The 26,687-nt window shown below is 49.2% G+C and overlaps 1 protein-coding gene across 2 annotated transcripts in view; it reads left to right on the top strand.

The window, feature by feature from the left end:
- LOC127048819 (bifunctional epoxide hydrolase 2-like) overlaps positions 1–26,687 on the top strand; it is a 106,988-nt gene that overhangs the window by 34,653 nt on the left and 45,648 nt on the right. For both annotated transcript variants that reach the window (XM_050948833.1, XM_050948832.1), the window contains exons 2-7: positions 14,324–14,408; positions 15,144–15,303; positions 20,047–20,237; positions 20,522–20,644; positions 24,054–24,128; positions 24,678–24,773. In XM_050948833.1, the coding sequence (XP_050804790.1) occupies positions 14,324–14,408; positions 15,144–15,303; positions 20,047–20,237; positions 20,522–20,644; positions 24,054–24,128; positions 24,678–24,773 (730 nt within the window). The remainder of the gene's footprint in view (positions 1–14,323; positions 14,409–15,143; positions 15,304–20,046; positions 20,238–20,521; positions 20,645–24,053; positions 24,129–24,677; positions 24,774–26,687) is intronic.

Here is a 26,687-nt window from a genome sequence, read left to right as displayed (position 1 = left end):
CAGTTGTGCTGTGGCATCATCAGGGATAGTGTTCCTGACAGCTTGTATTCCATCTGTGTGTGGGATGTTTGTGTAGAGAGCCTCTACATCCATGGTGGCTAGGATGGTGTTTTCTGGGAGGTCACCAATGCATTGTAGTTTCCTCAGGAAATCAGTGGTGTCGCGGAGATAGCTGGGAGTGCTGATGGCATTTTGCAGTGTTACTTCTGCTATGTTATCAATTTCTCATTGTAACTTTTGGAACGCGTCCAAGGAAACATTAGCTGCTTTTTCAAGTTCTGCAGAAATGTTTACCACTCCAGCTCCGCCACCCCCAATCCAGGAGTAAGTCCACGTATAAAGGAATGAAATCCTGTTTGACTGATTACTAGGGGGTTGTCGGCATGTTTAACCCGAGCCCCTTTCAAGGGTGTGAAGAGCTTGTGAGAATAAGTCCCCAGGTTGAGGATTTGGCGTGAGTCCAGTGTGGTGTTTACTTGAACGTCTGATAATACTCTGGCCACACCACACCCGGCCATGCCAACCCGCTGGGAAAGCTTTATAAGCATTATTGCCACTAATAAAATACAGACCGGGGCTCTGTAAATAAAGGGTGAGGGAGCTTCCTGCTACTCGGTGACGCCAAGCTACCCTAACATCGCGATGTTTGGAGTTGCCAAATACCCTGCCCTGGCACCGCCAATGGGAATGCATTCAAATGTCCCATGGCGTGGGTGGTGTTTAAGATACCCTCCCAGTATGTAACAGCAAACAAGTGTGATGTAAAGCTTACTAGCGCCCCCTGGCATTCAGAGATTTTTACAAGGGATGAGTGAGGTGATAAAATGCCAGAGGAGACGTCCATATAATATGCATGGGTCTCATTTATGGGACCCAAGGGAAGGAATGAAGAAAACCACTCCCCTTGATAACGTTCACCTGTCAATTTCCCAATATAGGCCTTTTGAAAATAGCAGGGTGGTCTCTGGATGTCTACACCAGTTTTTAAGGGGTAAAAGGTCCCATTTCTAACACTAAACCTAAGGGTTTGATCGCAGGCTTTTAAGGAGATGTAACCCAGTTCCTTCCCGGTCCCATCAACAGCCTCAAAATATAGGGCCAGCTTATACCCAAACCCAAGGATATCGAAGAGAGGGACCCCTTGGGCCTCCCAGCAATGATACCAAACCTCAGACATTTTCCCATACTTATCGGACCGGTATTCTCCTTTCCACCACCACTCAGCTTTCCGCACCACTTGTAGGGAGAGCGTTTGAGAGGTTTAAAGATACAGCCCACAGTCCTATTCCTTCCTCAGAACGAGTTCGGTGACACAACCAACAGTTAGACAAGTGTCCCAACGTGGCCAGTCACTGAAGAGGTTTAGCCGCTGGTTGCGGGTTAGCTTGTACAAGGGGCAGGCTCAGAAATAATAGCCACCGCAGCACCATCTGAGAACCCATAGTCACAAAGTCTCAGGATTTTGTTCGTTGGAACAAAAGCTTTAGTCCCTCGAGAGGTTCAGTTTTCCAGGTATCGTCTGCTTCTGGCTCTTCCGAGTCATGGTGGGAAGAGCTGGCGGTGCTCCCTCGAAGTCTGATGTCATCTGCTTCTGGCCTCGGCTTAGGGGCTAGCTTGATTTGGGTGTGGTGGATCCAGGTATCCCGTTCCCTTACTCGAATTGCAGTGTGGGAGGGAAGAAGGACTTGAAAAGGGCCAGCCCACCGGGGTTGGAGAGGCTCGATTTTCCACTCTTTTACATAGACCCAATACCCTGGCTGGATCTGGTGAGCAGGTACATCAGCGGGTAAGGACTGAAATTGGGCTGCATACCTATGAAGAGACATGAGTATTTTGGAGGGAAACAATGTATCTGGTCAACTTTTCGTCCCCCCAAGTGGCTAAATCAGTCACAGGTCCTGGGTCAGCAAATCTGGTGTATGGCCTGCCGAATAAAAGTTCAAAAGGTGAGAGACCAAGCCGATCCCTAGGGGCAGTTCGAACTGCCAAGAGGGCCAAAGGCAGAGCCTGAAGCCTTTTTAACCCACTCTGTGCACATATTTTGGAGAGCTTAAGCTTTAAAGTTTGGTTCATTCTTTCCGCTTGCCCAGAAGATGGTGGTCTCCAAAGAGTATGTAGAAGCCAGGTGTTACCTAGGGCCTTTGCAATGTATTGCATAACCTGGGCAGTGAAATGAGTCAACTGATCAGAGTCAATAGACCTAGGAGGACCAAACCTAGGAATAACATGGTTCAATAAGGTTTTCCCCACTTCCAAGGCAGTTGCTCGTCTAGTTGGGAATGCTTCGGTCCAGCCAGTCAGTTGGCATACAATTACAAGAAGATACGTGTAGCCTTGGCACTTGGGCGTCTCTGAGTAGTCGATTTGGAGCTGTTCAAAGGGTGTATATGCCCATAACCTTGCTCCGGGGGGCCTTTTGGTTCCCCCCTTGGATTGAATTTTGCACAAATGTCACAGGTGGAAAGGACTCTTTTGGCTTCCTGGAATACCCCATGGGCATACCAAAGTCTGTTCACAATAGCTGCCATGGCCTCTGCTCCGCCGTGTGTTTCTTGGTGTAGTTTAAATAGGGCAGGCCGCAGAGCAGCCCGGGGCAAGGCTCTTCTCCCATCAGATAGCTGCCACTCCCCCCTTGGTGTCTTAGTGGCCCCTACGTCCTCCCAGTGACTAACCTCTGATGGTTCAGGGACAAATGGAACCAGTGTTGATGGGGGAGAGGATGCGAGTACCATTCGGTTGGTAATATAAGGTTGTAGGGAGGCCGTTTTTGATTCTGCATCAGCCAGTCGGTTCCCACGGACGGTGGGATCATTTCCCTTCTGATGGGCATGCACTTGAATAATGGTAATCTCGGATGGCAGGTGCACAGCCTTGAATAGTTCCAGAATTAAGGGCCCATGTGCTACTTTAGTGCCACCAGAGGTAATAAAACCCCGCTCTGCCCAGAGTTGGCCCGTGGCATGGCAAACGCCAAAAGCATATTTCAAATCAGTATAGATGTTTACAGACTGACCTGCTGCCAGCTCACATGCTCAGGTGAGGGCTACCAATTCTGCCACTTGGGCTGAGGTGGAAAGTCCCAGGGGTGCAGACTGTAATACCTCAAACTGGGTAGATACTGCAAATCCAGATATTCGTTGGCCCTCCACTACCCGTGCCGAGCCATCTGTATACAGTTCCAGGTCAGCATTTGGAATGGACACATCTGAAAGATCTGGTCGAGGTTTTTCCTGATAATGCACTACGTGAAGACAGTCATGTGAAGGTTTATGATCGTTGTCCGGAGAAGGTAACAGGGTCGCAGGGTTCAAGGTATGGCATTACTTAATCTTTACATTGGTTCTGGACAATAAAGAAACTTCCAAATGGGTCAGTCTCTGAGAGGTTGAATGCTGAGTGCCCTTTTGGACTAGCAGTAGTTGGACCATATGTGGGGTCCGTAGGACCATCGGATGGTCTAAAGTAACCTTCTCAGCTTGGGGTACCAGAAGGCCAGCAGCAACTACTGCCCGAAGGCAATCGGGAAAGCCTTGTGCCACCGGATCCAATTTTTGGGACTAGTAGGCCACAGGTCGTTCCTTGGGTCCAAAAGTCTGGGTCAGGACACCCAAGGCCACCCCTAGTCGCTCATGCACATAGAGAACGAAGGGCTTCCGATAATCGGGGAGCCCGAGGGCTGGAGCTGAGGCCAAGGCTGTTTTAACCTCCTGAAAGGCTTTGACAGCCCCAGAATTCCAGTGCAGGGTTTCCTTGGCATCATGGGTTATCTGCTTATAAAGGGGCTTTGCCATTTCTCCAAAACCTGGAATCCAAGAACGGCAAAATCCTGCAAGGCCTAAAAATCCCCGCATTTCACGTTTAGTCTCTGGCCGTGGGATGTTAAGGATTAACTGGATACGAGCACTAGATAGAGCTCGATGTCCCGGGGTCAGTACATAACCGAGGTAGGTTACCTGGTCCTTGGCAAACTGAAGCTTTGAAGGAGACGCTTAATGTCACTTATCTGCCAAGCAATTTAGCAAGTAAATAGTGTCTGTTTCGCATGTTACCTGATCAGGAGAACAAACCAGGACGTCATCCACATACAAGAGATAAGTGGACCCACCAGGTAGCTTAATATCAGCTAAATCATGTGTCAGGATAGAGGAGAAAATGGTTGGCGATTCAACATATCCTTGTGGTAGCCGAGTCCAAGTCAGCTGTTCTGCCCTCCAGGTCTCTGGATCCGTCCATGTAAATGCAAAGATATCCCAGCTGTCTTGATCTAGGGGAATACTGAAAAAGGCATTACACAAGTCTATTACCGAATAGCAAGCAGTACCTGCTGGAATGACAGTCAGGATAGTGCGAGGGTTAGGTACAACGCTGTGTCTAGCCTGAATGACTTTATTCACTGCACGTAAGTCCTGGACAAATCAGTATACCGGTTTTCAATCTGGATCCGTGTCAGGTTTTCTGACTGGCAGAATAGGGGTATTGAAAGGAGACTTGGTGCGAACTAGCACTCCCAAGGGCAGGAATGTGGTGATAAGGTTCTGGAGGCCTAGCAGAGCTTCTTGGGGGATGGGATACTGACGAATTCAAGGAATTACAATGCCTGGCTTCAAGGTTATACGCACTGGTTCTGTCCAGAGAGTGCCCAAGTCTGTTTTTAAAGTGCCCCATAGGGAGGCTTTTACCTCCTGTCTGAGTCGCTCGGGTAGGATCAGGTCCACAGGTAGGATCGAGTCCTCTGAAGCCTGGGTCAGAACAGCACATAGCTGGGGGAGTTAGTTTTGAGGTAACCGGAGGATGATCCTGTCATCTGAAAAAAAGATCTGAGCATACAATTTACACAATAGATCTCTGCCCAAGAGGTTAACTGGGGAATCCGGAGCTAGCAAAAGGCATGAGAGGCGGAGACACCAGAAATTTCCACAGTAGCCTCCTGCAGCACAGAACAGTCAAATGACTTTCTGCCTATACCCATTACTGGAATACTTTTATTCATGAGGCTTCCCTTCCTCAGCTTGACAGTAACGGTGGAGAGGGCAGCCCCAGAGTCCAGAAGACAAGAATAAACGGTTCCTCCAAAAGTTAGAGGGACCTGGTGGTCATTGGAGGAACAAACATAAGCGGTCAAATCATTTAAATAGGTGACAGAGGTCGCCGTCATTCCTCACTGTTGTTAACGTCTGTTCTTCCCACAGTCATCTGGTGTTGCAGTGGGTCTGGACGGCGGGGCTGCCGCCCAGTGGGTCGGTATGGGCACTCCCAATGACCAAGCTGCTTACAATAGTTACACATACCTTTGGCGTGTCCTCCGCCCTCCCCCCCGTCCGTTTTAGGTTTCCTCTTGAGGGGGTCCCCTCCAAACTCCTTGTTTTTCATTCCCAGCATTTACAAGAGCCGCCAGCATCATCGCCTGCTTTGTCTCTTGTACCTTCTCCCTTGTGTTATACACACGGGTGGCAACGCTTACCAGTTCCTCCAGGGATTTGCCTTCAGTGCTCTCAAGTCGCTGTAGCCGCTTTTTGATGTCCGGGGCTGACTGAGAAATAAAGATAAGCCGGACTGTGGACTTTGCGTCGGCGGTCTTGGGGTCTAGGTTAGTATAGGCACAAAATGCTTTACAAAGTCTCTCATAAAAATTGGAAGGGTGCTGCTCTTTCCTTTGCACAGTATTATGAACTTTTGACCAATCCAGAGTTCTCTCACCTGCCTATTTGATACCTATTAAAATGCAGTCCCAAAATCTCTTTAAATTCGCCTGGTGGGCCAGATCATTCGGGTTCCATTGGGCTGGATTAGCAAGGGTTATAAGGCCACGGTAATGGCCGCCAGCTTCCGCGGCAGCCCAGGCACCCCGAAGGACCCGCTTCTTCTCCTTTGTGCATAACAAACAATCCAAAAGTTGGCCCACATCTTGCCAATCGGGATTATGAGACTGGAAAATGGTACGGAATTGCCTGTGGATGACATCTGGGTCGTCTCTGAGGTGAGGCGTTGTGGTTTGCCAATTTATAAGGTCCGCTGTGGTAAATGGAACGTGATGGTCCACGACGTTCTCTTCTGTCGTTGGAACTGGGATGACCCGGAGGGGTGCTTGAATTAAATTGCCCATGGGTTTCTTCCCATAAACTGACCCCAATCTAGTGTGGGATGGACTTCCCAAGAGGCTAAAAGACTCTGACCCACTGCTCGGCATTCCGCCAGTAGCCGGTTCGTCTACTCGAGCTGTAGTGTCCTCAGTTTTCCCGGGCGGGGGTTTCTGTGGTAGGGCTGCTATCTCTGAACCCACGGCTGCAGAGGAAGGTATCGAGCCCGCCCCACTTGGTAGTGCCGCTGCTACCGGTGGTCGAGGTCGAGGACAGTATATGGGGGGGGGCGTGTTTCTTCCCAAAAATTGGCTTCTTTAGGGGCAGAAGGTTTTGGGTATAGAATCTGTATTTTCTTTAAGCGACAATGAGCTTCATCGTCCCACAAGAACCAATAATCCATTTGTCCCGGTGCCTGGTTTTCCAGCATCAGGCGCAGAGGAGTTAAGTGAGTTGGAATGTCAAAAGACCCGAACTCAGGCCAGTTGGTACCCAGGGCTGGCCAATCCTGGGTACAAAGCTGCCATAAACGCCTCTTTGACATTTCTTTTTGAACACTGGGTAAAGGCCATTTATTTCACATGTAACCCAAAGGGCTATCCTTAGAGGGTTTCTGCTGAGACCCACCCATCCCCTTTTCTGGCACTCAAACAGAGAATTAAACAGAAAGAAGGAGGAATAATGGTCTAATCCAAAAAATCCAAGCCAGCAATCTCTGCTTACGCTGACTGCTACAGGGGACGGAACAGAAGGATCTTAATACGACTTCAGGGCTTCCTCGCACGCTATGGCTTCCACCCTGAGGAATTACGAACGAGAAGCTCAGTTCCGCCCATACACCTAACACCCAAAGGTATAAGACAGAAATACGGTAACCAGAATATAACCAGAACCTTATTATTTCCTTATCCTATATAGGGCTCACCTTATCGGAGCACGAACCCCAGGGGCTGCGGTGAGGTGAGGAAGAGGGGCTAAGCACCGTGGTGGTGCCGCTCCTAGTTCGTCGCAGCTTTACGGAGTCCGATGTCCAAGCTAGGAGGGTCCCATCTGGGGTCACCAGAAACTGTTAGCTAGGCGGACCTGACATTTCGGTGAGAGCCAATGACAGCCAGACAGGGATAAGGAAAGAGAATTGGAAAACAGCATTGCCCTAGAAATAGCACATTTCATTTTGTTTCAAGATTGCCTGCAAGTATGTCTTTCTTCATTCACAGTAACAAAGATCTATCAGTAATGAGTTTTTTTGTGGTAGAGCTTTTAACTTGGTATGTCAAGAATCTCTTTCCTTAGCAAAAAAAACTCTCGCCGCTTGCATGTTAAGATGCTTCCTTACAAATAAGCGGGAGGTGCCGTTATGAAATAAATTTAATACTGGAAGCAGGGGGTTGTTCTTGCCAGGCTTCTTTTGCCAGGTCCACACACAACTCAAACTGTGAAAAGCAGGCAGGGTGTTCAGTCTGCTATTCAGCAAATGCGCCGTAAAGGCAGAAGGTGACACATGGGAAAGCAGATGAGAGAAGGGCTGATTGGAAATACAGTCTTGATAAATACCTGGGAGTAAGTTCATCTCTGGGATCATCACCTGGGAGGAATTTTGCCCCCGCGTCCTAACGGTTAACATAGTCACGGCTGCCTTCATTATCCATGTAACTATAGGCATCTTTTTCAAGACTTGAAGGGTTAAATTCTCATTACCGCTCTTCTATAGGCACCAATCTCTGAGGTGTAGGAGGCTCACAGAGTTCAGCGGCGCTGCCCTGGGGCCAGAACGTCGTCCGAAGGGGGTAGGATGCAGCTGGGTTGGGCGTGGCTCCTCTTGCAGTAGCTGGGCTTATTGCTTGGTGTCCGTTCTCAGCACAGGGTTTCCTCTCCTCCCTCGACAAGGCATCTGCATTTCGGGTGAGGAGAGAGCTCGTGGGGGTAGGAGCCTGCCTTGGGCCCAGCCAGAGAGAAAATGTTAATAAAACTCTCGCTCACTGTTACGCTGTCCAGTTCACTGTGGTTTGGGGTTTCCAGACAAGTTACTGCTAGCGACTCCCCTTGTAAAAACCGCCATCAAAAATATTTTACTCCAGATGCAGAAAAAGGGGGGGGGGGGACAGTTAAAGCATTTGAAACCTGAATGATTGAGACTTTTGTTGTAACAGTATCTCTCGTTCGCTATGTAGAGTGTGTTGGGGGGGACTCTGCTTGGCAATCTTTTAGATGGGATTAAAGATTCTATTAATTGTCATCTTTTGGAGGAAGTCTAGTGTTGATGGGCTGGAGTTGTTAGGAGTCGGAGCCGTTTGCTGTAAGACAAAATGAAACCCACACAAGAGTAGCAAAGATGGAAAACGCAGCTTCTGTCTCTGGGGCTGACTCTCATTTGCAGCTTCACTGCTGGAGAAATGCAGACCCAGCACGTGGGTCTGCATTTAAAACCTGGCTAACGGTTCTCAGCCCTGGGCCGTTTGAGATATTGTGTCCGGTCAGCTCAGTCTCAGGGCTGAGGCACAGACTGGCGTCTTGGGGGCTGAGCCAGGCTCTGATTACACAGAAGGCAAAAAGAGGAAAGAGGAGCAATAAGACGGAGAAGAAAATGATTTTTTTTTGTAGTGATGATGGGAGAGAGGGAAGGGGAAACAGTAGAACCCAAGTCTCATATTTGAGATGTTCAGAGTTCAGCTGAATCATCTGGAGGTGGTGATGTCATCTGGCTCCCCCCTGTGGCCCAGGCCGGCCTGGTCTGGTCAGGATCCCTTTCAGGATCAGGACAATGAAGGCCCAGTGGTGTGATGGTGGATTTTGGGGTCCCAGGAAGAGGTGGGGCTGGCAGCCATGAAGATAGAGCTTGCTCCTTCCAGACCAGTCATGTGTTGACTCCCAGATAAACACCCTCTAAGATGAGCTGGCAACCTCTTTGCATCAAAATTAATCATTAAAACACATTTTGGGGACTTTCACTGTAACATTTCTACTGTCTTTCAGCTCACCAGGAGCCTTGCAGACCCATTAGCACAGTTCTAACATAAACAGTCCCAATTTTTACCAATCTGTTGGCCTCTGACTTCTGGTGATGTCGACAGTTTTATGTGACAGGCTGAACTGAATTTTTCTGATCATAGACCACTTCAGAGGACAGGCCTCTGTACCACACAGAGCAGAGGTTCTGGGGTTCCACACTTGAGAAGGGGATCTATGTATACACCATTCAATGCCCTGTTACTACAGGGTTGATCAGATTGGTGGCAGGTGCATGGAAGAAGAATCTGTTAGGCCTGCGGTGCAGTAGAATCCACTGGCAGGAGTGTGAAACTCCTGCCCACCTACACCCTAGCAGCCTCTTTGGTTAGTACAGTTGAACATCAAAAAGCAAGTTTTCCAGTCAATATAATCAATGGTTAAAAATTGACGGATGCCAAAATTGGGCGGGGAGGGAGCTTAACTTTAACTTGTCCTCCTGCTCTGCCCCAGGACACCCAGGAGCTCTAAATGGAGATGGTAAGAAGTTGATTTTGTTAACTTTACATTTTCTGACACAGTTTTTAAATTTTTCATATAATGGTTGGACCCAGACACCCCAGCTGAGATCAGATTCCTGTTGTGCTGGGAGCTGTACATAAGCATTGTAATACAGTCTGTATCCTGCCACACTCGCAAGCTAAGGCCTTGGCTACACTCACACTTTACAGCGCTGCAACTGGGGTGTGAAAAAACACCCCCCTGGGCGCTGCAAGATACAGCGCTGTAAAGCGTCAGTGTAATCAGGGCAGCAGCGCTGGGAGCGCGGCTCCCAGCGCTGCACGCTACACCCGTAAGGGATGTGGTTTACATGCAGCGCTGGGAGAGCTCTCTCCCAGCGCTGCCGCTCTGACTACACTCACACTTCAAAGCGCTGCCGGGGCAGCGCTTTGAAATTCCAGATGTAGCCATACCCTAAGTAAATAAGACAAAGGGTAGGAGAAAGGAAGTATCCCCATTTCACAGATGAGGATCTGGGTCATGGCCACTGAGTGCTTGGCAGAGCCAGGAATTCAATATGGATCTCCTGAGTCCCAGTCCAGTTTCTAAGCTATGAGGACAAGCCATCTTGGTACAATAGGCCTGTCTTTCCTCTCAGGGCTTGACTATGACGAATGTCATGCACACACTCTCCTGCCTTGTCTGTTTTTCTTGCCTCACCTTTGGAGAAATGAACAAAGATGAACGTGCTCTAAGGTGGCTTCAGCCATTACTGTGTCTTAAGTCTAAACCCTGTTCTCATATCCACTAAATCGTCCCAGCCAGGGCTTTGTCAAGCCAGGCCATAAAAACCTCCAAGGATGGATTTTCCACCCCCTCCCTAGATAACCCATTCCAGAGCTTCACCACCCTCCTAGTGAAATAGTGTTTCCTAATATCCAATCTAGACCTCCCCCACTGCAACTTGAGACCATTGCTCCTTGTTCTGTCCTCTGCCACCACTGAGAACAGCCGAGCTTCATCCTCTTTGGAACCCCCTTCAGGTAGTTGAAGGTAGCTATCAAATCCCCCCTCACTCTTGTCTTCTGCAGACTCAATAACCCCAGTTCCCTCAGCCTCTTCTCATAAGTAATGTGCCCCAGCCCGTTAAGCGTTTTCATTTCCCTCCATTGAATTCTCTCCAATTTGTCCACATCTTTTCTCTAGTGAGGGCCCCAAAACTGGATGCAGTACTCCAGCTGTGGCCTCAACAGTGCCAAATAGAGGGGAATAATCACTTCCCAAGATCTGCTGGCAATGTTCCTACTAATACAGCCCAATATGCCATTAGTCTTCTTGGCAACAAGGGCACGCTGTTGACTCATATCCAGCTTCTCTTCCACTGTAACCACCAGGTCCTTTTCTGCAGATAGGAATAAGGGTGACCAGGTGTCCAGTTTTTGACTGGGCCATTAAAGGGCTGTTCAGCGGTGCTGGTTGGGGCTAAGGCAGGCTAGTCCCTACCTGTCCGGGCATTGTGTTGTGCCCTGACCAGCAGGTCTGGCTCCTGGGTGGGGACCATGGGGCTCCATGCGCTGCCCCCGCCCCAAGTACTGGCTCTGCACTCTCGTTGGCCTGGAACCATACTCCCTTCTGCACCCCTGCCCCAGCCCAGTGAAAGTGAGTGAGGGTGGGAGAGTGTAGTGAGTGGGGGGTGGGGACTCGGGGAAGGGGGCAGGGTTAGAGTGTTCGGGTTTGTGCGATTATAAAGTTGGCATTAGAGCGGGATCAGACATTTATTTAATGAGAGCAGACAGATTCAAACTGTTAAAGCTTCATCATAATTAAGACACCAAGTGTCAACATCACAAGTCAAAATATATAAAGTAAATATCCTTAAATCAAACTCTCCGGTCTCCAGCAGCACTTTTTGTACTATACATGAGGAAATACTTTTCCTCGGTTTGTGCATGTACAGTGAAATTGACACTTAACGATTTAAAAAATGTAATCAAATCTTTCCAAGCGTAGCCATCTTCAAGGATGTCTAAGAACTAAGTGTGGCACGTGGAGGAAGATGATGAAATGGAACAGGGACCGTGGAAGGAAACATGTCAACAGAGCAGTGACTAGGGGAGCATTGGAACCTATGTTGTTTGGGTTGTTGGCAGCCAGGGTGGACAATACACTAGAAAATGTGCTGGAGGGGTTTAGCGTGCTGTGATAAATGAGGTGGGTTTGCTGGACTGGCTGTGATCCGGTTATTTAAACCGTCTCTATGTCAGCAACAAACTGGAGCGGCCCCGCTTGATCTGTGATGCGACTCGCCATTCAAAGGCCTTTGTCCCTTTAGCTCCTGTCACTTCTGATGGTTTTTTTTGATGTGTCGGACTTTCCATTACCTGCCGGATCCTGGTGAGAGGGGAACCAGGTTTCTGAGAAATTGTTGCTCAAGCCCTTGATAGAACAAAGTCCTCCAAAATGGCTGGAGGGGCTGGAAGGATTAAGCTAATCAGGGAAGATTAAACAAACTGTTGTTTAAGCTGTGCATTTAGCTGCTGCTAAAGCAGATGGGATCGGGGCACTTTCCTGAGGGGTTTGCAGGGAGGAGGGGGAGGCATTAGTTTGGGTAGCACAAAACTATTGAGGTGGGATAGCGGAGCCCTCTGGTTGCACGTCTGCTCTGCAGTCTGACCAGCAAGGCATTGATGTTGGTGGGCAGCGAATGGGAGGTGAGGGCATCCAGCGTTTCACAGGATCGAGCCTTAAATAAGGGCGTTTTTTTTGTTTTTTTTTAAAAGTTGCCTCTCGGCCCTTCGTTGTGGGGCTGGGTTAGTCATTGATGTGGGTGGGTGCCCACCCTGAGGTCCTGCTGCTGGGCACCCCCTAGGGGAAGGCGCTTTGGAGCAGCGACACTGCACGAATCCTTCCTCTAGAGCAGGAGTGGGCAAACTTTTTGGCCTGAGGGCCACATGAAGGTTCCAGAACAGTATGGAGGGCCAGGTTGGGAAGGCTGTTCCTCCCCAAACAGCCTGGCCCCTGCCTCCGACTGCCCCCTCCCTCTCCCTGCCCCGTGACTGCCCCCCTCAGAATTCTCGACACACTCAACCCCTGCGCTGCTTGTCCTCTGACCGCCCCCTCCCAAGACCCCTACCCCTAACTTCCCCCTTGGCACCCCACCCCCATCCAACCCACCCTGCTCCTTATCTCCTGACTGCTCCCTAGCCACACCCCCACCCCCTGACAACCCCCCCAGGATTCCCACGCCTATCCAATTGCCTCCTGCCCCCTGATACCCTCTGCCCCTTATCCAACCTCCTCACCCCCTTACCGTGCTGCTCAGAGCACCAGGACTGGCAGCCGTGCCTCTCAGCCGGAGCCAGCCACGCTGCTGCTCTGCCCAGCAGGAGCTCGCAGCCCCGCTGCCCAGAGCGCTGGCGGCACAATGAACTGAGGCTGCAGAGGAGGGGCTGGGGGCTAGCCTCTTCAGCCGGGATCTCAGAGGCCGGGGAGGAGGGTCCCGTGGGCCGGATGTGGTTGGCGGGCCGTAGTTTGCCCACCTCTGCTCTAGAAGGTGAAAGTGCCACCCTATGTGCTACTGTGAGAGGTGCAGAGAATTGGGAAGAGAGAGGATGGTCTAAAGCAGGGGTGGGCAAAATACGACCTGTGGGCTACATCTGGTCCATCAGACCTTTCACTCCAGCTGGAGAGCGGGGTTGGGGGCTTGGAAGCAGCGGCATGTCCCTCTTCTGGCTCCTTTGCGTAGGGGCAGCCAGGGGACTCCGCATGCTGCCCTTGCCCCAAGCAACAGTTCTCCAGCTCCTATTGGCCAGGAGCTACTAGGGTAAAGGGGCCATAGCTAAGATAGTCACAATGAGCAGAGTCCTGCAAATCCGCAGATATCCGCGGACCGTGTTTGCGGATTGGATGCAAATGCAAATCTTGTATGAGCACAGGGCTCTAACATTGAGACCCCAATCCTGAAACAACTACAATTAATACTAGATCTCAAATACTTTACAATGGAGTTCACTATCATCCCAATTAAACAGATGGGGAAACTGAGGCACGGGGCGGTGAAGTGAATTTCCCAAGGTTGCCCAGCAGTCCCAGTCCACTAGGCCACGTGGTGCCTCCCAATACAAATCAGTGATGGGATGAAACGAAGCCAAGGGAAAGTCTGAGATGAATGTCAGAAAAGCTTTCCTGACGTAAAATCTACCTGACCACCAATATTCTTTTAGCAGAAGTGATAGAAGCTTCAGCACTCGAACTCCAGTTCTGGACTGTACAAAGCGCCGGAGAGTGTTGTGAGCCACACTGCTGGGGCAAGGGATGAACCAAGATTATTCTTTGACTTGACTGGAGTTGCACCGGGGATTAATTTAGCCCACTAGCTTAATAGGCCATTTTCATCTCCAATGTTTGACTTAGAGGCCTTGTGCTCTCAAGTAAGATGACATCTTTTCCGTAATTGACTTTCCCTCCCATGCTACTGGCTTTGATTCTGTGGCTTGCAGGACCAATGGGTAGATGATGCGTAAGGAGAATATTATCCTGCTTTCTCTCTCAGCGCTCTGCAGTATCAACAGGAGACAAAGAAATGTTTTCCCCACTCGATGAATCAAAGATCCATGGGGAGTGAGAAGCTCTCTTGTCCGTCCTTTTTCAGAGTAGAACTGAACTGTCGAATGGGTTCCAGCCAGTCCATTGACAGTGCTCGGTCCTTGTCTTGCAGGAAGTTGTAACTTGACAGGAGCATCCTGGAGCCAGTTGCTGCTTGTTCGTTCCTTACTGTAATGTATTTTGTTGATTTTTAGGAACTTTTTGCAAAATGTCATCCTTGGAGCAGGCCCTGATGGTCCCTATGCCAGAGCAATGAGAGGAGAGATCACCGTATCTCAGGTAAGAGATCTCAGCTAAGCGCTGAGCAGATGGGCAGGACATGACTTGTGTTGGACACAAGCTGTGCAGATGTCCTGCCAAGACAAGGTTTCTTCTTGACTCACCTGGTGAAGCTATTACCTTTGGGCCAAGAAGGGGCTAGGTTTGAATCTTGACAACAGTAACTTTGTGGCATTCACACTGAGCTAGTCTGGCCTCAGGATGGGTTTAAGTCTGCTATAGCTTGGTAATTTCACCATGAGAAATAGCCTCCACCGGTGGTAGATTAATTACTTGGCTTATGTCCAAGTCTATTTAATTAGATCTAAAACAAAGTGTACTTGGTTCTTTTATATGTTCTGGCTAAATCCTTTCATTTCTGCTTTCTGGGGGAGAGGGGTGTTTAATACACCTCTGCCCCAATATAACACTGTCCTTGGGAGCCCAAAAATCTTATCGTGTTATAGGTGAAACCGCATTGTATTGAACTTGCTTTGATCCACTGGAGTGCGCAGGCCCCCCCCCCCAGCCCCTGGAGCACTGCTTTGCCGCGTTATAGCCGAATTTGTGTTATATCGACTTGTGTTATATCAGGGTAGAGGTGTACTAGCTTATTGGTAACCCTTAAACTTCATTAGGAAATAGTTAATGCAGAGCGTGTGTATTGGTGGGATTCAGAGTTTTGAGTGACTTTCCTTCATTGTGTGTTGAGATGTAACTTGATTTCCTTGGGGTGATGGGAACTCTGTTTTTAAGCTGGTTTCTGAGCTGGAAGAGGATTGCAAGAAGTTTGCTGCCTCCTTGGGGGCTTCTCTCCCGGAGACGTTCTCCGTAGCACAGGTCTTTGAGGATTTTATGACACAAGGAAAGCTCAATACTGCTCTTCTGCAAGCTGCGGTAACTCTCAGGAACAATGGTAAGTGATGGCTACTTGCTGTTAGCATTCCTTCCCACCCAGCTATGCTACACCAGTAACCACGTTCAGGTGTGATCCTGGTCTGTTCTTGTTACAACAGGGTTTCTCTTGTCCTGTGTGGACAGAAAAATAGGTTCATAGATACGCTGAAGGGCAGTGTCTCAGTGCTGATATGTCCCTAGGTTAAAACATGGTTAGGATATGGGCTTACTTCTTGCCACTGTGGACAGAAATTGCTTGGACTAAAACCATGTTTAAACATGGCTAATGTTTGCAGTAAAGACTAGACCTGGTTTTCTTCCTTTTGTAGAGCCACTGTATTTGATTGCCAACATTTCTCCAAGGACTCTTCTTATTGCAGTTAGTCTTTGACTTGCAGCTTGAAGGCAATGCAGGCAGAATCTCTGGCTTGTCCATGCTAGAGTTTGTGTGGCTGTCGCGTGGATTTGTACTCCACCCTAATGTTTGTCGCCGACGGTGGTACAGCCAGATACTGAAACCGTGCTGCAGGCTAACTGGTGGTCACTCCATAGAAGGGTTTGCACCAGCACAGTCCCTCCCTTCCTTGATGTTGCTTAACCACAGTGGAAAATAACCATGTTGGAAAATAGTTTTAGCAATGTTACTTCTATCTGGATCTCTGCTCTCATTTCCCTGAACCCCATCCTGTTCCTTGTGCTCTGCCCATTCCCCTCACTAACTTTCATTTCCTTCCTGGGCTTTCTGCCATGCTGCCCTCCTCTGCCATCACACAGGTGGTTCTCTTCCAGATCCCTCCTGAAACTTGCTGCTTCCAGCAATCTGTCCTCTTTCTCATCACTAGTAACCCTACACCCTGCCTGCACTGCACCGATGTCCTGTGTCTCGCTTGGATTGCCATCCCTTCACAGGGAACGTGTCTCTCAGTAGACCTCTGTTCCCTATAAATGGATAGCTGTGCCTGATACCTTTCTGACCGTGGCTGTTGATAATATTCCATCCCTGGCCCAAATGTATCATGAATTCCCACGGTACACCTTTCCCGAAGCGCTGGTTGCCGTTGGTCTCTGGCAGCAGCAGATAGCCATCACTCATCAGCAAATCATCCCAAATCCTCTAACCAATGAAGTCGTGGGGCTTAGATGGGACTCTTTCTCTTCAAAATATTTCCCTGCTATTTACTTCCCATCACTTAACTAATTAGATATTCTTTCTGTGCGTTAATACCAGATAAATCAGGCATGCTGTCACCAAGCCAACAACAATTAATTAAACAGTCTAGCAATCTCCGTAACACTGTTTCTCTTTGAAGGCACTAAGAGAACTCCAGAGGAGGGGAAATTATTAAAACAATGAGGCGTCTGGTGGCATCTTAAAGACTAACAGATTGATTTGGGCGTAAGCTTTCGTGGGTAAAACCCCCCACTTCTTCAGATGCATGGAGTGAAAATTACAGATGCAGGCATAAATATACTGGCACATGAAGAGAAGGGAGTTACCTTACAAGTGGAGAACCAATGTCGACAGCCAATTCAGTCAAGGGAGATGTGGTCCACTCCCAATAATCGATGAGGAGGTGTCAATACCAAGAGAGGGAAAATTGCTTTTGTAGTGAGCCAACCACTCCCAGTCCACTACACACTGCACCACAGAAACACTAACCCAGGAACCAATCCCTGTAACAAACCCCGTTGCCTACTCTGTTCCCATATCTACTCTAGTGACACCAGCAAAGGACCCAGCCACATGAGCCAGACCATCAGGGGCTCATTCACCTGCACATCTACCAATGTGATCTATGTCATCATGTGCCAGCAATGCCCCTCTGCCATGTACATTGGCCAAACCGGACAGTCTCTATGTAAATGAACAAATGGACACAAATCAGACACCAGGAATGGTAACATATAAAAGCCAGTAAGAGAACTCTTCAGTTTCCCTGGACACTCAATAACAGATTTAAAAGTAGCCACCCTTCAAGAAAAACACTTCAAAGAGAAACTGCAGAGCTGCAATTCATTTGCAAATTTAACACCATCAATTTGGGCTTGAATAGAGACTGGGGATATGTCTACACTACAACATTAAGTCGAATTTATAGAAGTCGATTTTTTAGAAATCGATTTTATACAGTCAATTGTGTGCGTTCCCACTTAAGACCATTAACTCGGTGAAGTGCATCCACATTACCGAGGCTAGCGTCGACTTCCGGAGCATTGCACTGTGGGTAGGTATCTCACAGTTCCTGCAGTCTCCGCCACCCACTGGAATTCTGGGTTGAAAACCCAATGCCTGATGGGGCAAAAACATTGTTGTGGGTGGTTCTGGGCACATCTCGTCAGGACCTCCCTCCTTCCCTTCCTCCATGAAAGCAACGGCAAACAATCATTTCTCACCTTTTTTTCCTGGGCTACCCGTGCAGATGCCATACTATGGCAAGCATGGAGCCCGCTCAGCTCACCATCACCATACGTCTCCTGGGTGCAGGTAGACATGGTACGGCAGTGCTGCACAGCAGCAGCTCGTTGCCTTTTGGCAGCAGATGGTGCATTACGATTTTTAGCCATCGTCATTGTCTCCTGAGTGCTCTTTTAGCCGAGCTCAGTGAGGTCTGTCGGGGCACCTGGGCATAAATGGGAGTGACTCCAGGTCATTCTCTTTTTAAGTTTCGTCTCCTAGAGTTTCAGTCCTGCCTGCAGACATACTTCACTGTCTTCTGGTGAGCAGCCAGGAGACGACGATGGCTGGCAGTCGTACTGAACCGTCTGCTGCCAGCCTAAGAGAGATGGAGTGGCTCAAAACAAGAAAGAGACCAGATTTGTTTTGTATTCGTTTGCATTCATTTGCTCCTCCCTCCCTCCGTGAAATCAACATCCGGCAATTGTTTGGGTGAGGTCTGTCAGGGGCACCTGGAAAAGTTTAATGGAGATTTCGTCCTTCCTGGAATAGCTGGGGGAGGGATAGCTCGGTATTTTGAGCATTGGCCTGCAAAGTGCAGGGTTTTGAGTTGAATCCTTGAGGGGGCCATTCTGTGTGACAGTTGTGTGTGTTTCTCCTTGATGCAAACCCACCCCCTTGGTTGATTTTTGTCATCAGTCGATCCTCCCTTGGCACTGCTGCAGGTCCCTCTTATAGCCTCTGTCCTTCATGCCCTTGGAGATTTTTTCAAATGCTTTGGCATTTCATCTTTTGGAATAGAGTTCTGATAGTACGGATTTGTCTCCCCATACAGCGATCATATCCCGTACCTCCCATTGGGTCTATGCTGGGGTTCTTCTGCGATTCTGGGTCTCCATCATGGTCACCTCTGCTGATGAGATGTGCACTCACCTGCAGATTGCCACACTGGCCAAATAGGAAATGAGATTCAAAAGTTCACGAGCCTTTTCCTGTCCACCTGGCCAGTGTATCTGAGTTGAGAGCGCTGTCCAGAGTAGTCACAATGGAGCACTCTGGGATAGCTCCCGGAGGACAATACCATTGAATTGTGACCGCACTACCCCAACTTCGACCTGGCAAGGTCAATTTCAGTGCCAATCCCCTCGTCGGGGGAGGAGTACAAAAATCGATTTTAAGAGCCCTTTAAGTCAAAAAAACCTGGCTTCGTCGTGTGGACGGGTGCAGGATTAAATTGATGTAACGCTGCTAAATTCAACCTAAACTCGTAGTGTAGACCAGGGCTGCGAGTAGCTGGCTCACTACAAAAGCAATTTTCCTTCTCTTGGTATTGACGCCTCCTCATCAGTTATTGGGAGTGGACCCCATCCACCCGGACTTAATTGGCTTTATCAACACTGGTTCTCCACTTGTAAGGTAACTCCCTTCTCTTCATGTGCCAGTATATCTATGCCTGTATCTGTAATTTTCACTCCATGCATCTGAAGAAGTGGGGCTTTTGCCCCCGAAAGCTTATGCCCAAATCAATCTGTTAGTCTTTAAGGTGCCACTGGACTCCTCATTGTTTTTTGTGGATACAGACTAACACGGCTACCCCCGGATACTTGAGGGAAATATAGTTACTCTGAGCTTCAGGGGAAAGAGTCCCACTGATTTAAATAGGCTTTGGATCAGACCTGGTTGCATTAATCCTGGGAACAGCTGGATTTATTGGAAATAAACAAAAAAAAAAAACCAAACCCAATCCTCAGTTGGGACTAGGTCAAACAGACCCAAGCAACCATACCACTGCCTTAGAAAGAGACTGCATCCAAATCCGCTTGGAATGGCTGCCTTTGAACAGTCCCTATATCTCCCAAAATGAAGTCCTGCCAGTTTCTGCAACCCAGTGGCCAGAAGCAAAAACTTCTGCTGGTGGCCAGATTCCATTCTGCCTACCTAAATTCCACCAACAATCCCGATGGGACATGGGATTCTTCTTCACTTCCTGTCCCAAACTGTTGTATAACAGAAGTGGTGTGCTCTTCATCTAACAACCTACCTGACCTTAAGATGGAGATGGGTAAATTTCTGAACAGGATTATGTGACTGGGTGGTTGTAAAAGGTCTTGATCGTGCACCCCTTGCTTCACAGTGAGTCCTCACTCGAGTGGTCCCCGCAGACTTCAGGAGTAAAGACGTCTAGCATGAGTAGAGCCTTACAAAGTTTGTAAAGCTCTTTGAGGTCCTATGTGGTTAAAGTGGACATAGAGAGATGAGATGTGTAATTGCTTACAGACAACTGGGTGGTGGAAATAGAGAGATTCTCCTTAACCCTTCCCAGTCTGAATAGCCCCACGACCCATTTAGTCGTCTTTCCCGTTACAGGGTTCAGGACGTGTGTGCTCACAAATAACTGGATAGATGACGGCCCTCAGAGACACATCACGGCTCTCTTGCACTCTCTGCTGAGGAGGCATTTTGATCTGGTGATCGAGTCTTGCCGCATCGGTCTGAAGAAGCCGGACCCTCGAATTTACGAGTATGCGCTGGACGTGCTGAAGGCAAAACCGCAGGAGGTGCAGGCACAACTTACTTCTAGTTACGGGACAATGGCAAAGATTGTCCAAAGCGACCCAACTAGACATACAAAGGGGCCTGACTTTCAGAAAGTGCTGAGCACACCTGTCGGCTGTGAACCAGGACTTCTCAAGTTGGGCACTCAAAATCAGTAGACACTGACGTGAAAATCTCTTGGTCCAAATCACTGGGGAATCACAGCAATGTCTCCTTCCCCCCCGTTCTCCCCAAAACTCTGCTATCCCTTGACTGACCCCAGGTTCTGAATCTCTCCTGAATCCAGGTTATTTTCCTGGATGACATCGGAGCTAACTTAAAACCAGCCCAGGAAATGGGAATAGCCACCATCCTTGTCAAGGACACCGATGCTGCCCTGAAGGAACTGCAGGACCTGTGTGGAATTCAGGTATCTGGTGGCTAACTGCTATCTGAATCTTTGCATTTACTGTCTCCTCCCTCTGGACAGAATACATAGTTCAGAGTTTAGATACTGCAAAGCTGGGTGCAGTAGAAATATCCAATCTATGGTAGATAGAGACTCCTGTTCTTGCCTAGCCTACTATAGTTTAGAGAGACATTTCCATAGAGTGGCTCTCTTGACCCTGCACTGTACAGGGTTTTTCTGAGTGATGCTATAGGTGTGGCTGTGTTGGTAATTTTATTCCAAGGCCTGTTTTTGTTAGCGGACTCAGAATCCCTCGCAAATTGCACCTTTAGGCTAAAATGCTGTGTGCTTGTCCTTTAAGGGTTCCGGTCAAATTCAGCCAGGTCCAGATCACTCCTGGCTTTGCAGAACGAAACCTAGATAAGATGAGGCTGCCTGAAATGAAAAATGCCCTAATTTCACCTATCTCTGTTAGACAGAGTCAAATTGTGCTGTCAGTTATGCCACTGTCAATCCAGAGTAACTTGGTTGTAGTGATGGCATTGCTAACACTGCTGTCAATCCAGAGTGAGAGTAGAACCTGGTTCAGTTATGCAGTACCTGGGTGAATGTAATCAAACAGGAGCAAAGGAGTCTGGCTCTTAGAAGGGTTAATCCTGCCGCTCTAATCTGTTAGAAATCTGTAGAAGAGGTTGCAAAATAGAGGAGGATGTTGAAAGATCTGGCAGATAAAATTCATTTCAAAAGTCCTGCCCATGGATCTGATGAGGAGGTAAAGCCCTGTAATGGATTAAGAACTGTCAGGTAGGAACCAAAGTAAGACTTTAATGAGCACAGAAGGAGGTTAATGGTGTGATGCCCTGAGGATCAGTACTAAGAGGTGCCTTCTCCTTGGCTAAGGTGCTGGTGATTGTAATTCCACTCAGCCTTTCTCACCTTTTGCAGTGTTTGACTGATGTTGGCTTATTTAATCACAAGCCGATTTACCACCTGCAGAGCCTAAGTGAGGCTTTCCAGGCTTCCCTGGCTCATAGGTTAATACCTTGTGATGCCTGCCGTCTGCCAAGGCTCCTTCTTCCTGACCCTTTGTAAAGTCGGCTCCTCTCCCATCTCCTTACAGAGGGTCCCATATAGCTTCTACCCTTCCTCTCACCCTTGAGAGAGTTGTCTGGCGTGATTAATAGTTCACCGAGCTATGTTTGCAGATGCTGGACTTTGCTGTGCAGAAATGCACTGTGACTTGGACCTTTATTTAATCAGATGCACAAGGTGGGTGAGGTATATTTTATTAGGCCGACTTCTGTGGGTGAAAGAGACAAGCTTTGGAGCTCAGAAGTTTGTCTTTCACCTACAGAAGTTGGCCCAATAAAATATATATGACCTCACCCACCTTCTGTCTCTCAAATCCTTTAACCGACACAGCTACAACAACCCTGCACACAACATTATTTTTAAGGCAATTCTAGTTATGTGAACGTACTTATCACTTGTATGTGACGCTTTTCTTCCGTAGAGCTCAAAGCATCTGATAAGTGTTAGATGTTTGGTATTAGGTTGCTAATACCATGTTGTGGCAAAAATCCACATTGGGAGTGTAAATTCTTTGATGATCAAAATTGGCAGAATCTTTTAACCCCCAGAACTCAGGCAGCGGGTGTGCTCTGACCACTGCTTGACCAGTATTCTCTCACTGTTCCCTTGTGCTCCCCGCTGCCCGTTTGCTGCATCCGCCTGTTTCTTGTCTTAAACTTGATCTCTGCCCTCGAGAGTTTACAGTCTGTATCTTTGTGTTTGTACAACACCTAGCACAGGGGAGCCCTGATGCAGGATTAGAGTTTCTAGGCACTACAATAGTAGAAGTAGTAGCAATTACGGTTTAAAAGATTTTTAGTCTGTCTCGTAATGTAGCAGAGAGCTGTAGAGGTGCCTGACACCAGGTGGTAGGGGTGAGGTTTTCAGCAGCATCCAAGTGACTTAGCAGTATCCCACTGACAGTCATGGGACTTGTGCTGCTAAAGAAGCAATGTACCTTTGGAAAATCCTGTCCCGGCTGCCTGAATGAGGCTCTAGGTGTCCAGTGTCTTTTTTCATTTGGGTGCGTAGCTGTAGCCTACGTGCTTGAGTGGAAATGGTTAGTGCAGAGGATTGGTGGTTGAGCACGAAGCCTTTTGCCTGTAGGTCACAAGCTCCAATCCAGGCCTGATTGGCAGCTGCCACCATTGGGTAGCTGATTGGTAGCTTAGGTTACCAGGAAGAACAAACCAAGTGTTTCATTCTGTCTTCACCAAAGTTAGTGCCCATTTGGCCCTCCTGGTTGATGGTCTCCCCAAGAGACCGAGCCCTGGAAGCAAGAGACTGAGCAGTACCCTTGGTGTACTAGAATCGCCTGGAAATCTTCTTTTATTGCTTGCTTTTACGACTCTCATCTCTCCATTCTCAGGGAATCCTCACTCTTAACAGGGGTTGGGGAGCTCTATCAGGTGTATCTTGTGTTCTCCAATGTGCATGTAACACCTAGCTACGTGCAATCTTCCTTCCCGGGCTTTTCCCCTTAGTGTAGGTATTTACTTTTCAAGCCGTGAATTAATTGAATCCCCTTAATCAGAGAGGACCTGAAACCAGTACCTCCCGTCTGAGCCTGCCGGATTGCTTCTGGTGGTTCTAGATTGGGTTCTAGGAGTGTCTGCTGCAGGCTAGGTGCCATCCCAGCCTGGATAAAGACCGTTCTGGATCTGAAAGCTGCCTCCTGGCACGTTTCCATTTAGACCTGCAAAGGAATAATGGCACTGGATGAGTAAGGCCTATTCCTCTTCCCTCAGCTGTGAGAGCACGGCAGTACTGCTAGCCCAGTCCTGGACTCCGCCACGCAGCCCCACCAAGGGTTGTCTTAGCCAGTCTGGGTTCTTTTCTGCAGATACTGCCAGTCTTACCAAATCACGTGAGGTTTTCATAATGTGGGCAAACAGCTAGACTTGCAGCGGTGCTCAAACTGTGAGTTGGGACCCCACAGTGGGTCACCAGGGCTGGCTTGCTGGGGCCTGGGGCAGCGGGGCTCAGGCTTCGGCCTCCTCACTCGGGGCGGTGGGGCTCAGGCTTGAGCTTGTGCCCCCAACATGGGGTAGTGGAGCTCAAGTGGGCTCAGGTTTGGTCCTCCCTCCGGGGTTGTGTAGTAATTGTTGTTGTGGTCAGAAGGAGGTGGCGGTGCAGGGTAGTTTGAGAACCCCTGAGCTAGAGGCCTGATGAGCTACGACCATTTTGAATGAAGGAAGCTTCCCAAAGAGGGTGGGGCTGGTTTAGAAGGCTGGCTGAGCAGTAGAAAGTTATTGTCTGGGGCAAACAGCCTGTGGCCACTGTGTGTTGCTGGGCACCAACAATGGCAGTGGGGGGGGTTCTGGTGTAGAACTGAGAACTTTCTTTATTCACCATATAGCTCCTTGGCCATGAAGAGACTCTGCCAATCGCATGTGACCCAGTGAACGTGACCCATGGTTATGTGCCAATTAAGGTAGGCTGTAACGACTGGTGTGTTAGGAAAGCCATCTTGATAGCTAAGTGTCCCAGTACTATGGTGTTGAGGGCCATAAGTATCCCGTGATGGGCCCTCCCCCTGCATGTGAAGGGTGTTAACGTCGTGGAGGGAGAGAGGTGGCTGTGTTCATATATGAAGACTGTGGGCACACTGTGTGGTGTTTAACAGCAATGGGCTGAAATTCAAGCAAGGCAGATAGAGACTTTACACAGGGGGATGTTTTCTGACCGTGTGAGACTGTCTCTGAGGGTCAGGCTGGAAGCCAAATCCTCTAAAACTGGAGCGGATAGAGCTCTGGTCTGGTCTCTGCTGCAGGGTAGGCTGGGCTACGGGAAAGGTGGGGAATGTTTACAGCCAGGGGCTAAGGTTCTGGATGGCTGATGACCCGAGGGCCAGGCGCTGGGGCCAGCTTCTGCATGCCAGCACGCAGCGAGGGGGTGGGGTGTAATTGCTGGGTGTAAACGGAGGGGGAAGGACTGTGGGGCAGGGAATGAACTTGTGCTATTTGTCTGTTCTTCCCTCTAGCCTGGAGTCCAGCTGCATTTTGTCGAGATGGGGGATGGCCCAGTGGTGTGCCTCTGCCATGGCTTCCCTGAATCCTGGTTCTCCTGGAGGTACCAGGTAATGCCAAGCCGGGCCAATGGCTGGCAGTGGTGCTGTCTGTGTATCCACCTCTGTGCAGCGTGTTGTGGCCATTTGTTACACAGCAGTGTGGCCTTCCATGAGAAGAAGAGGGGGGGGGTGTCTCTCACTTGTGTGACTGTATGGGGAGGGGTGGAGGCCACTTCTGACTCTTCCTCATTCCTGGTGTGTCTCCCATTGCCCTCTTCCATCTGCAGTCTAGAGCTTCTCCCTCCGTCTTTGTCCGTCCTTCCTTCCTTCTCCCAGCCCCTTCTGCTCTGCTGAAATGACTGGTCGGCCAGGCCGTGATGGCAGGTTCCACCGCCTCCCCCCCGTCAGTTTGGAGCAGTGGGGAACTTGCCCTGGCAGACGCAGAGCAGTAACAGTCTGTCCTGGCCCAGCAGTGCTCTGGCTGGTGGTAATTGCCGGGTGTTGGTGGAGGTCCCCTGAGCGCATGGTTTGGGCTGAAGCCCTCATGAGATCTGCTGAGCGACAGTCCTGGCACACCACTCTAGGTGTTCAGTGACGCGCCTGCTTCCCGTGAGGGCTGGGAGCAGCAAGCCAAGGCAGAGCATTAGGTGCTGCGGGGCACCACCTTGTCCTCTTCGCTGGGCCTCTCACTTCTGCCTTGCCTTCCCCCACTGCTGTTCCAGCCTGGGGCCTGCACACAGCTCTGCTGGGCCATCTCTAGCAGCTCCTCTTGGCCAGGTGGCTTTGCAGGCACCCTGCTGCCTCTGAGGCCTCATGTTGAGCCCCTTAAACTCCACACAGTCTCTTGTGGCTGACAGTGCCCCACTTGGAGCTGGCTTAACACAAGTGAGTCACACAGTCCTCGGGGGCCCAAGGCTACCATGGTAACCCATGAGTTCAGACCTGGCCCTGGTTGATCTGCCACACCGGGAGCTCTCCCTCTGTCCCAGGCTGCTCCACCCAAAGCCGCCAGTCCCAGACTCTGGCGTGGCTTCCTTCTCCTGTCAGCCACACCCTATTCCCACGCCTTCCTGCCTGGGGCCCTTCCTGCTTTGACAGGTCACTCCTGGACCCTAACTGGCTGGAGCCTCAGGTTTCTGGGTCTGACTTCCAACCTGCCTTGTACTGGGGTCTTCCCTGCAGGAGCCTCTCTTACATTCTGCAGTTTTCCTAGCTTCCCCCTTTACTGCAGCCACCTGCTGCCCTTCGTAGGGAATTACCTGGTCCAACCCAGCAGGGTTGGCCTGCCCCAGGCCCTCTGGCCCAGAAGGATCAAGCCACCCTGTTGCAGCACCTTCGTTGTGATCTGCTGTAGCCTGGCTGGGCTCTGCACCTCTCTCATCTCTTGGGAAACGAGTAAGTTAAAAATTACTTAAACAAGTTAGATGTCTTCAAGTCACCACGGTCTGATGAAATGCATCCCAGGATACTCAAGAAGCTGACTGAGGAGGTATCTGAGCTATTAGCAATTATCTTTGAAAAGTCACGGAAGACTGGAGAGATTCCAGAAGACTGGGAAAGGGTGAATGTAGTGCCCAGCTATAAAAAGGGAAATAAGGACAACCTGGGGAATTGCAGATGAGTCAGCTTAACTTTAGAACCGGGAAAGATAATAGAGCAAATAATTAAGCAATCAATTTGCAAACGCCTAGAAGATAATAACGTGATGATAAATAACAGTCACTATGAATTTGTCAAGAACAAATCAGGTCAAACCAACCTAATAGTTTTCTTTGACAGGCCTTGTGGCTGTGGGGAAGTGATAGATGTGGTATAACTTTACTTTAGTAGTGCTTTTGATACTATCTGGCATGACCGTTTCCTAAAAAAACTAGGGAAATGCAACCTAGATGGAGCTACTATAAGGTGAGTGCATAACTGGTTGGAAAACCGATCCCAGAGAGTAGTTATTAGTGGTTCACAATCAAGCTGGAAGGGCATAAT

This window comes from Gopherus flavomarginatus, chromosome 4 (genome assembly GCF_025201925.1).
Source record: "Gopherus flavomarginatus isolate rGopFla2 chromosome 4, rGopFla2.mat.asm, whole genome shotgun sequence".
Lineage (NCBI taxonomy): Eukaryota > Metazoa > Chordata > Testudines > Testudinidae > Gopherus > Gopherus flavomarginatus.
Note: the sequence above shows the minus strand (reverse complement) of the source record. Positions and strands in the feature narration are given on the sequence as shown.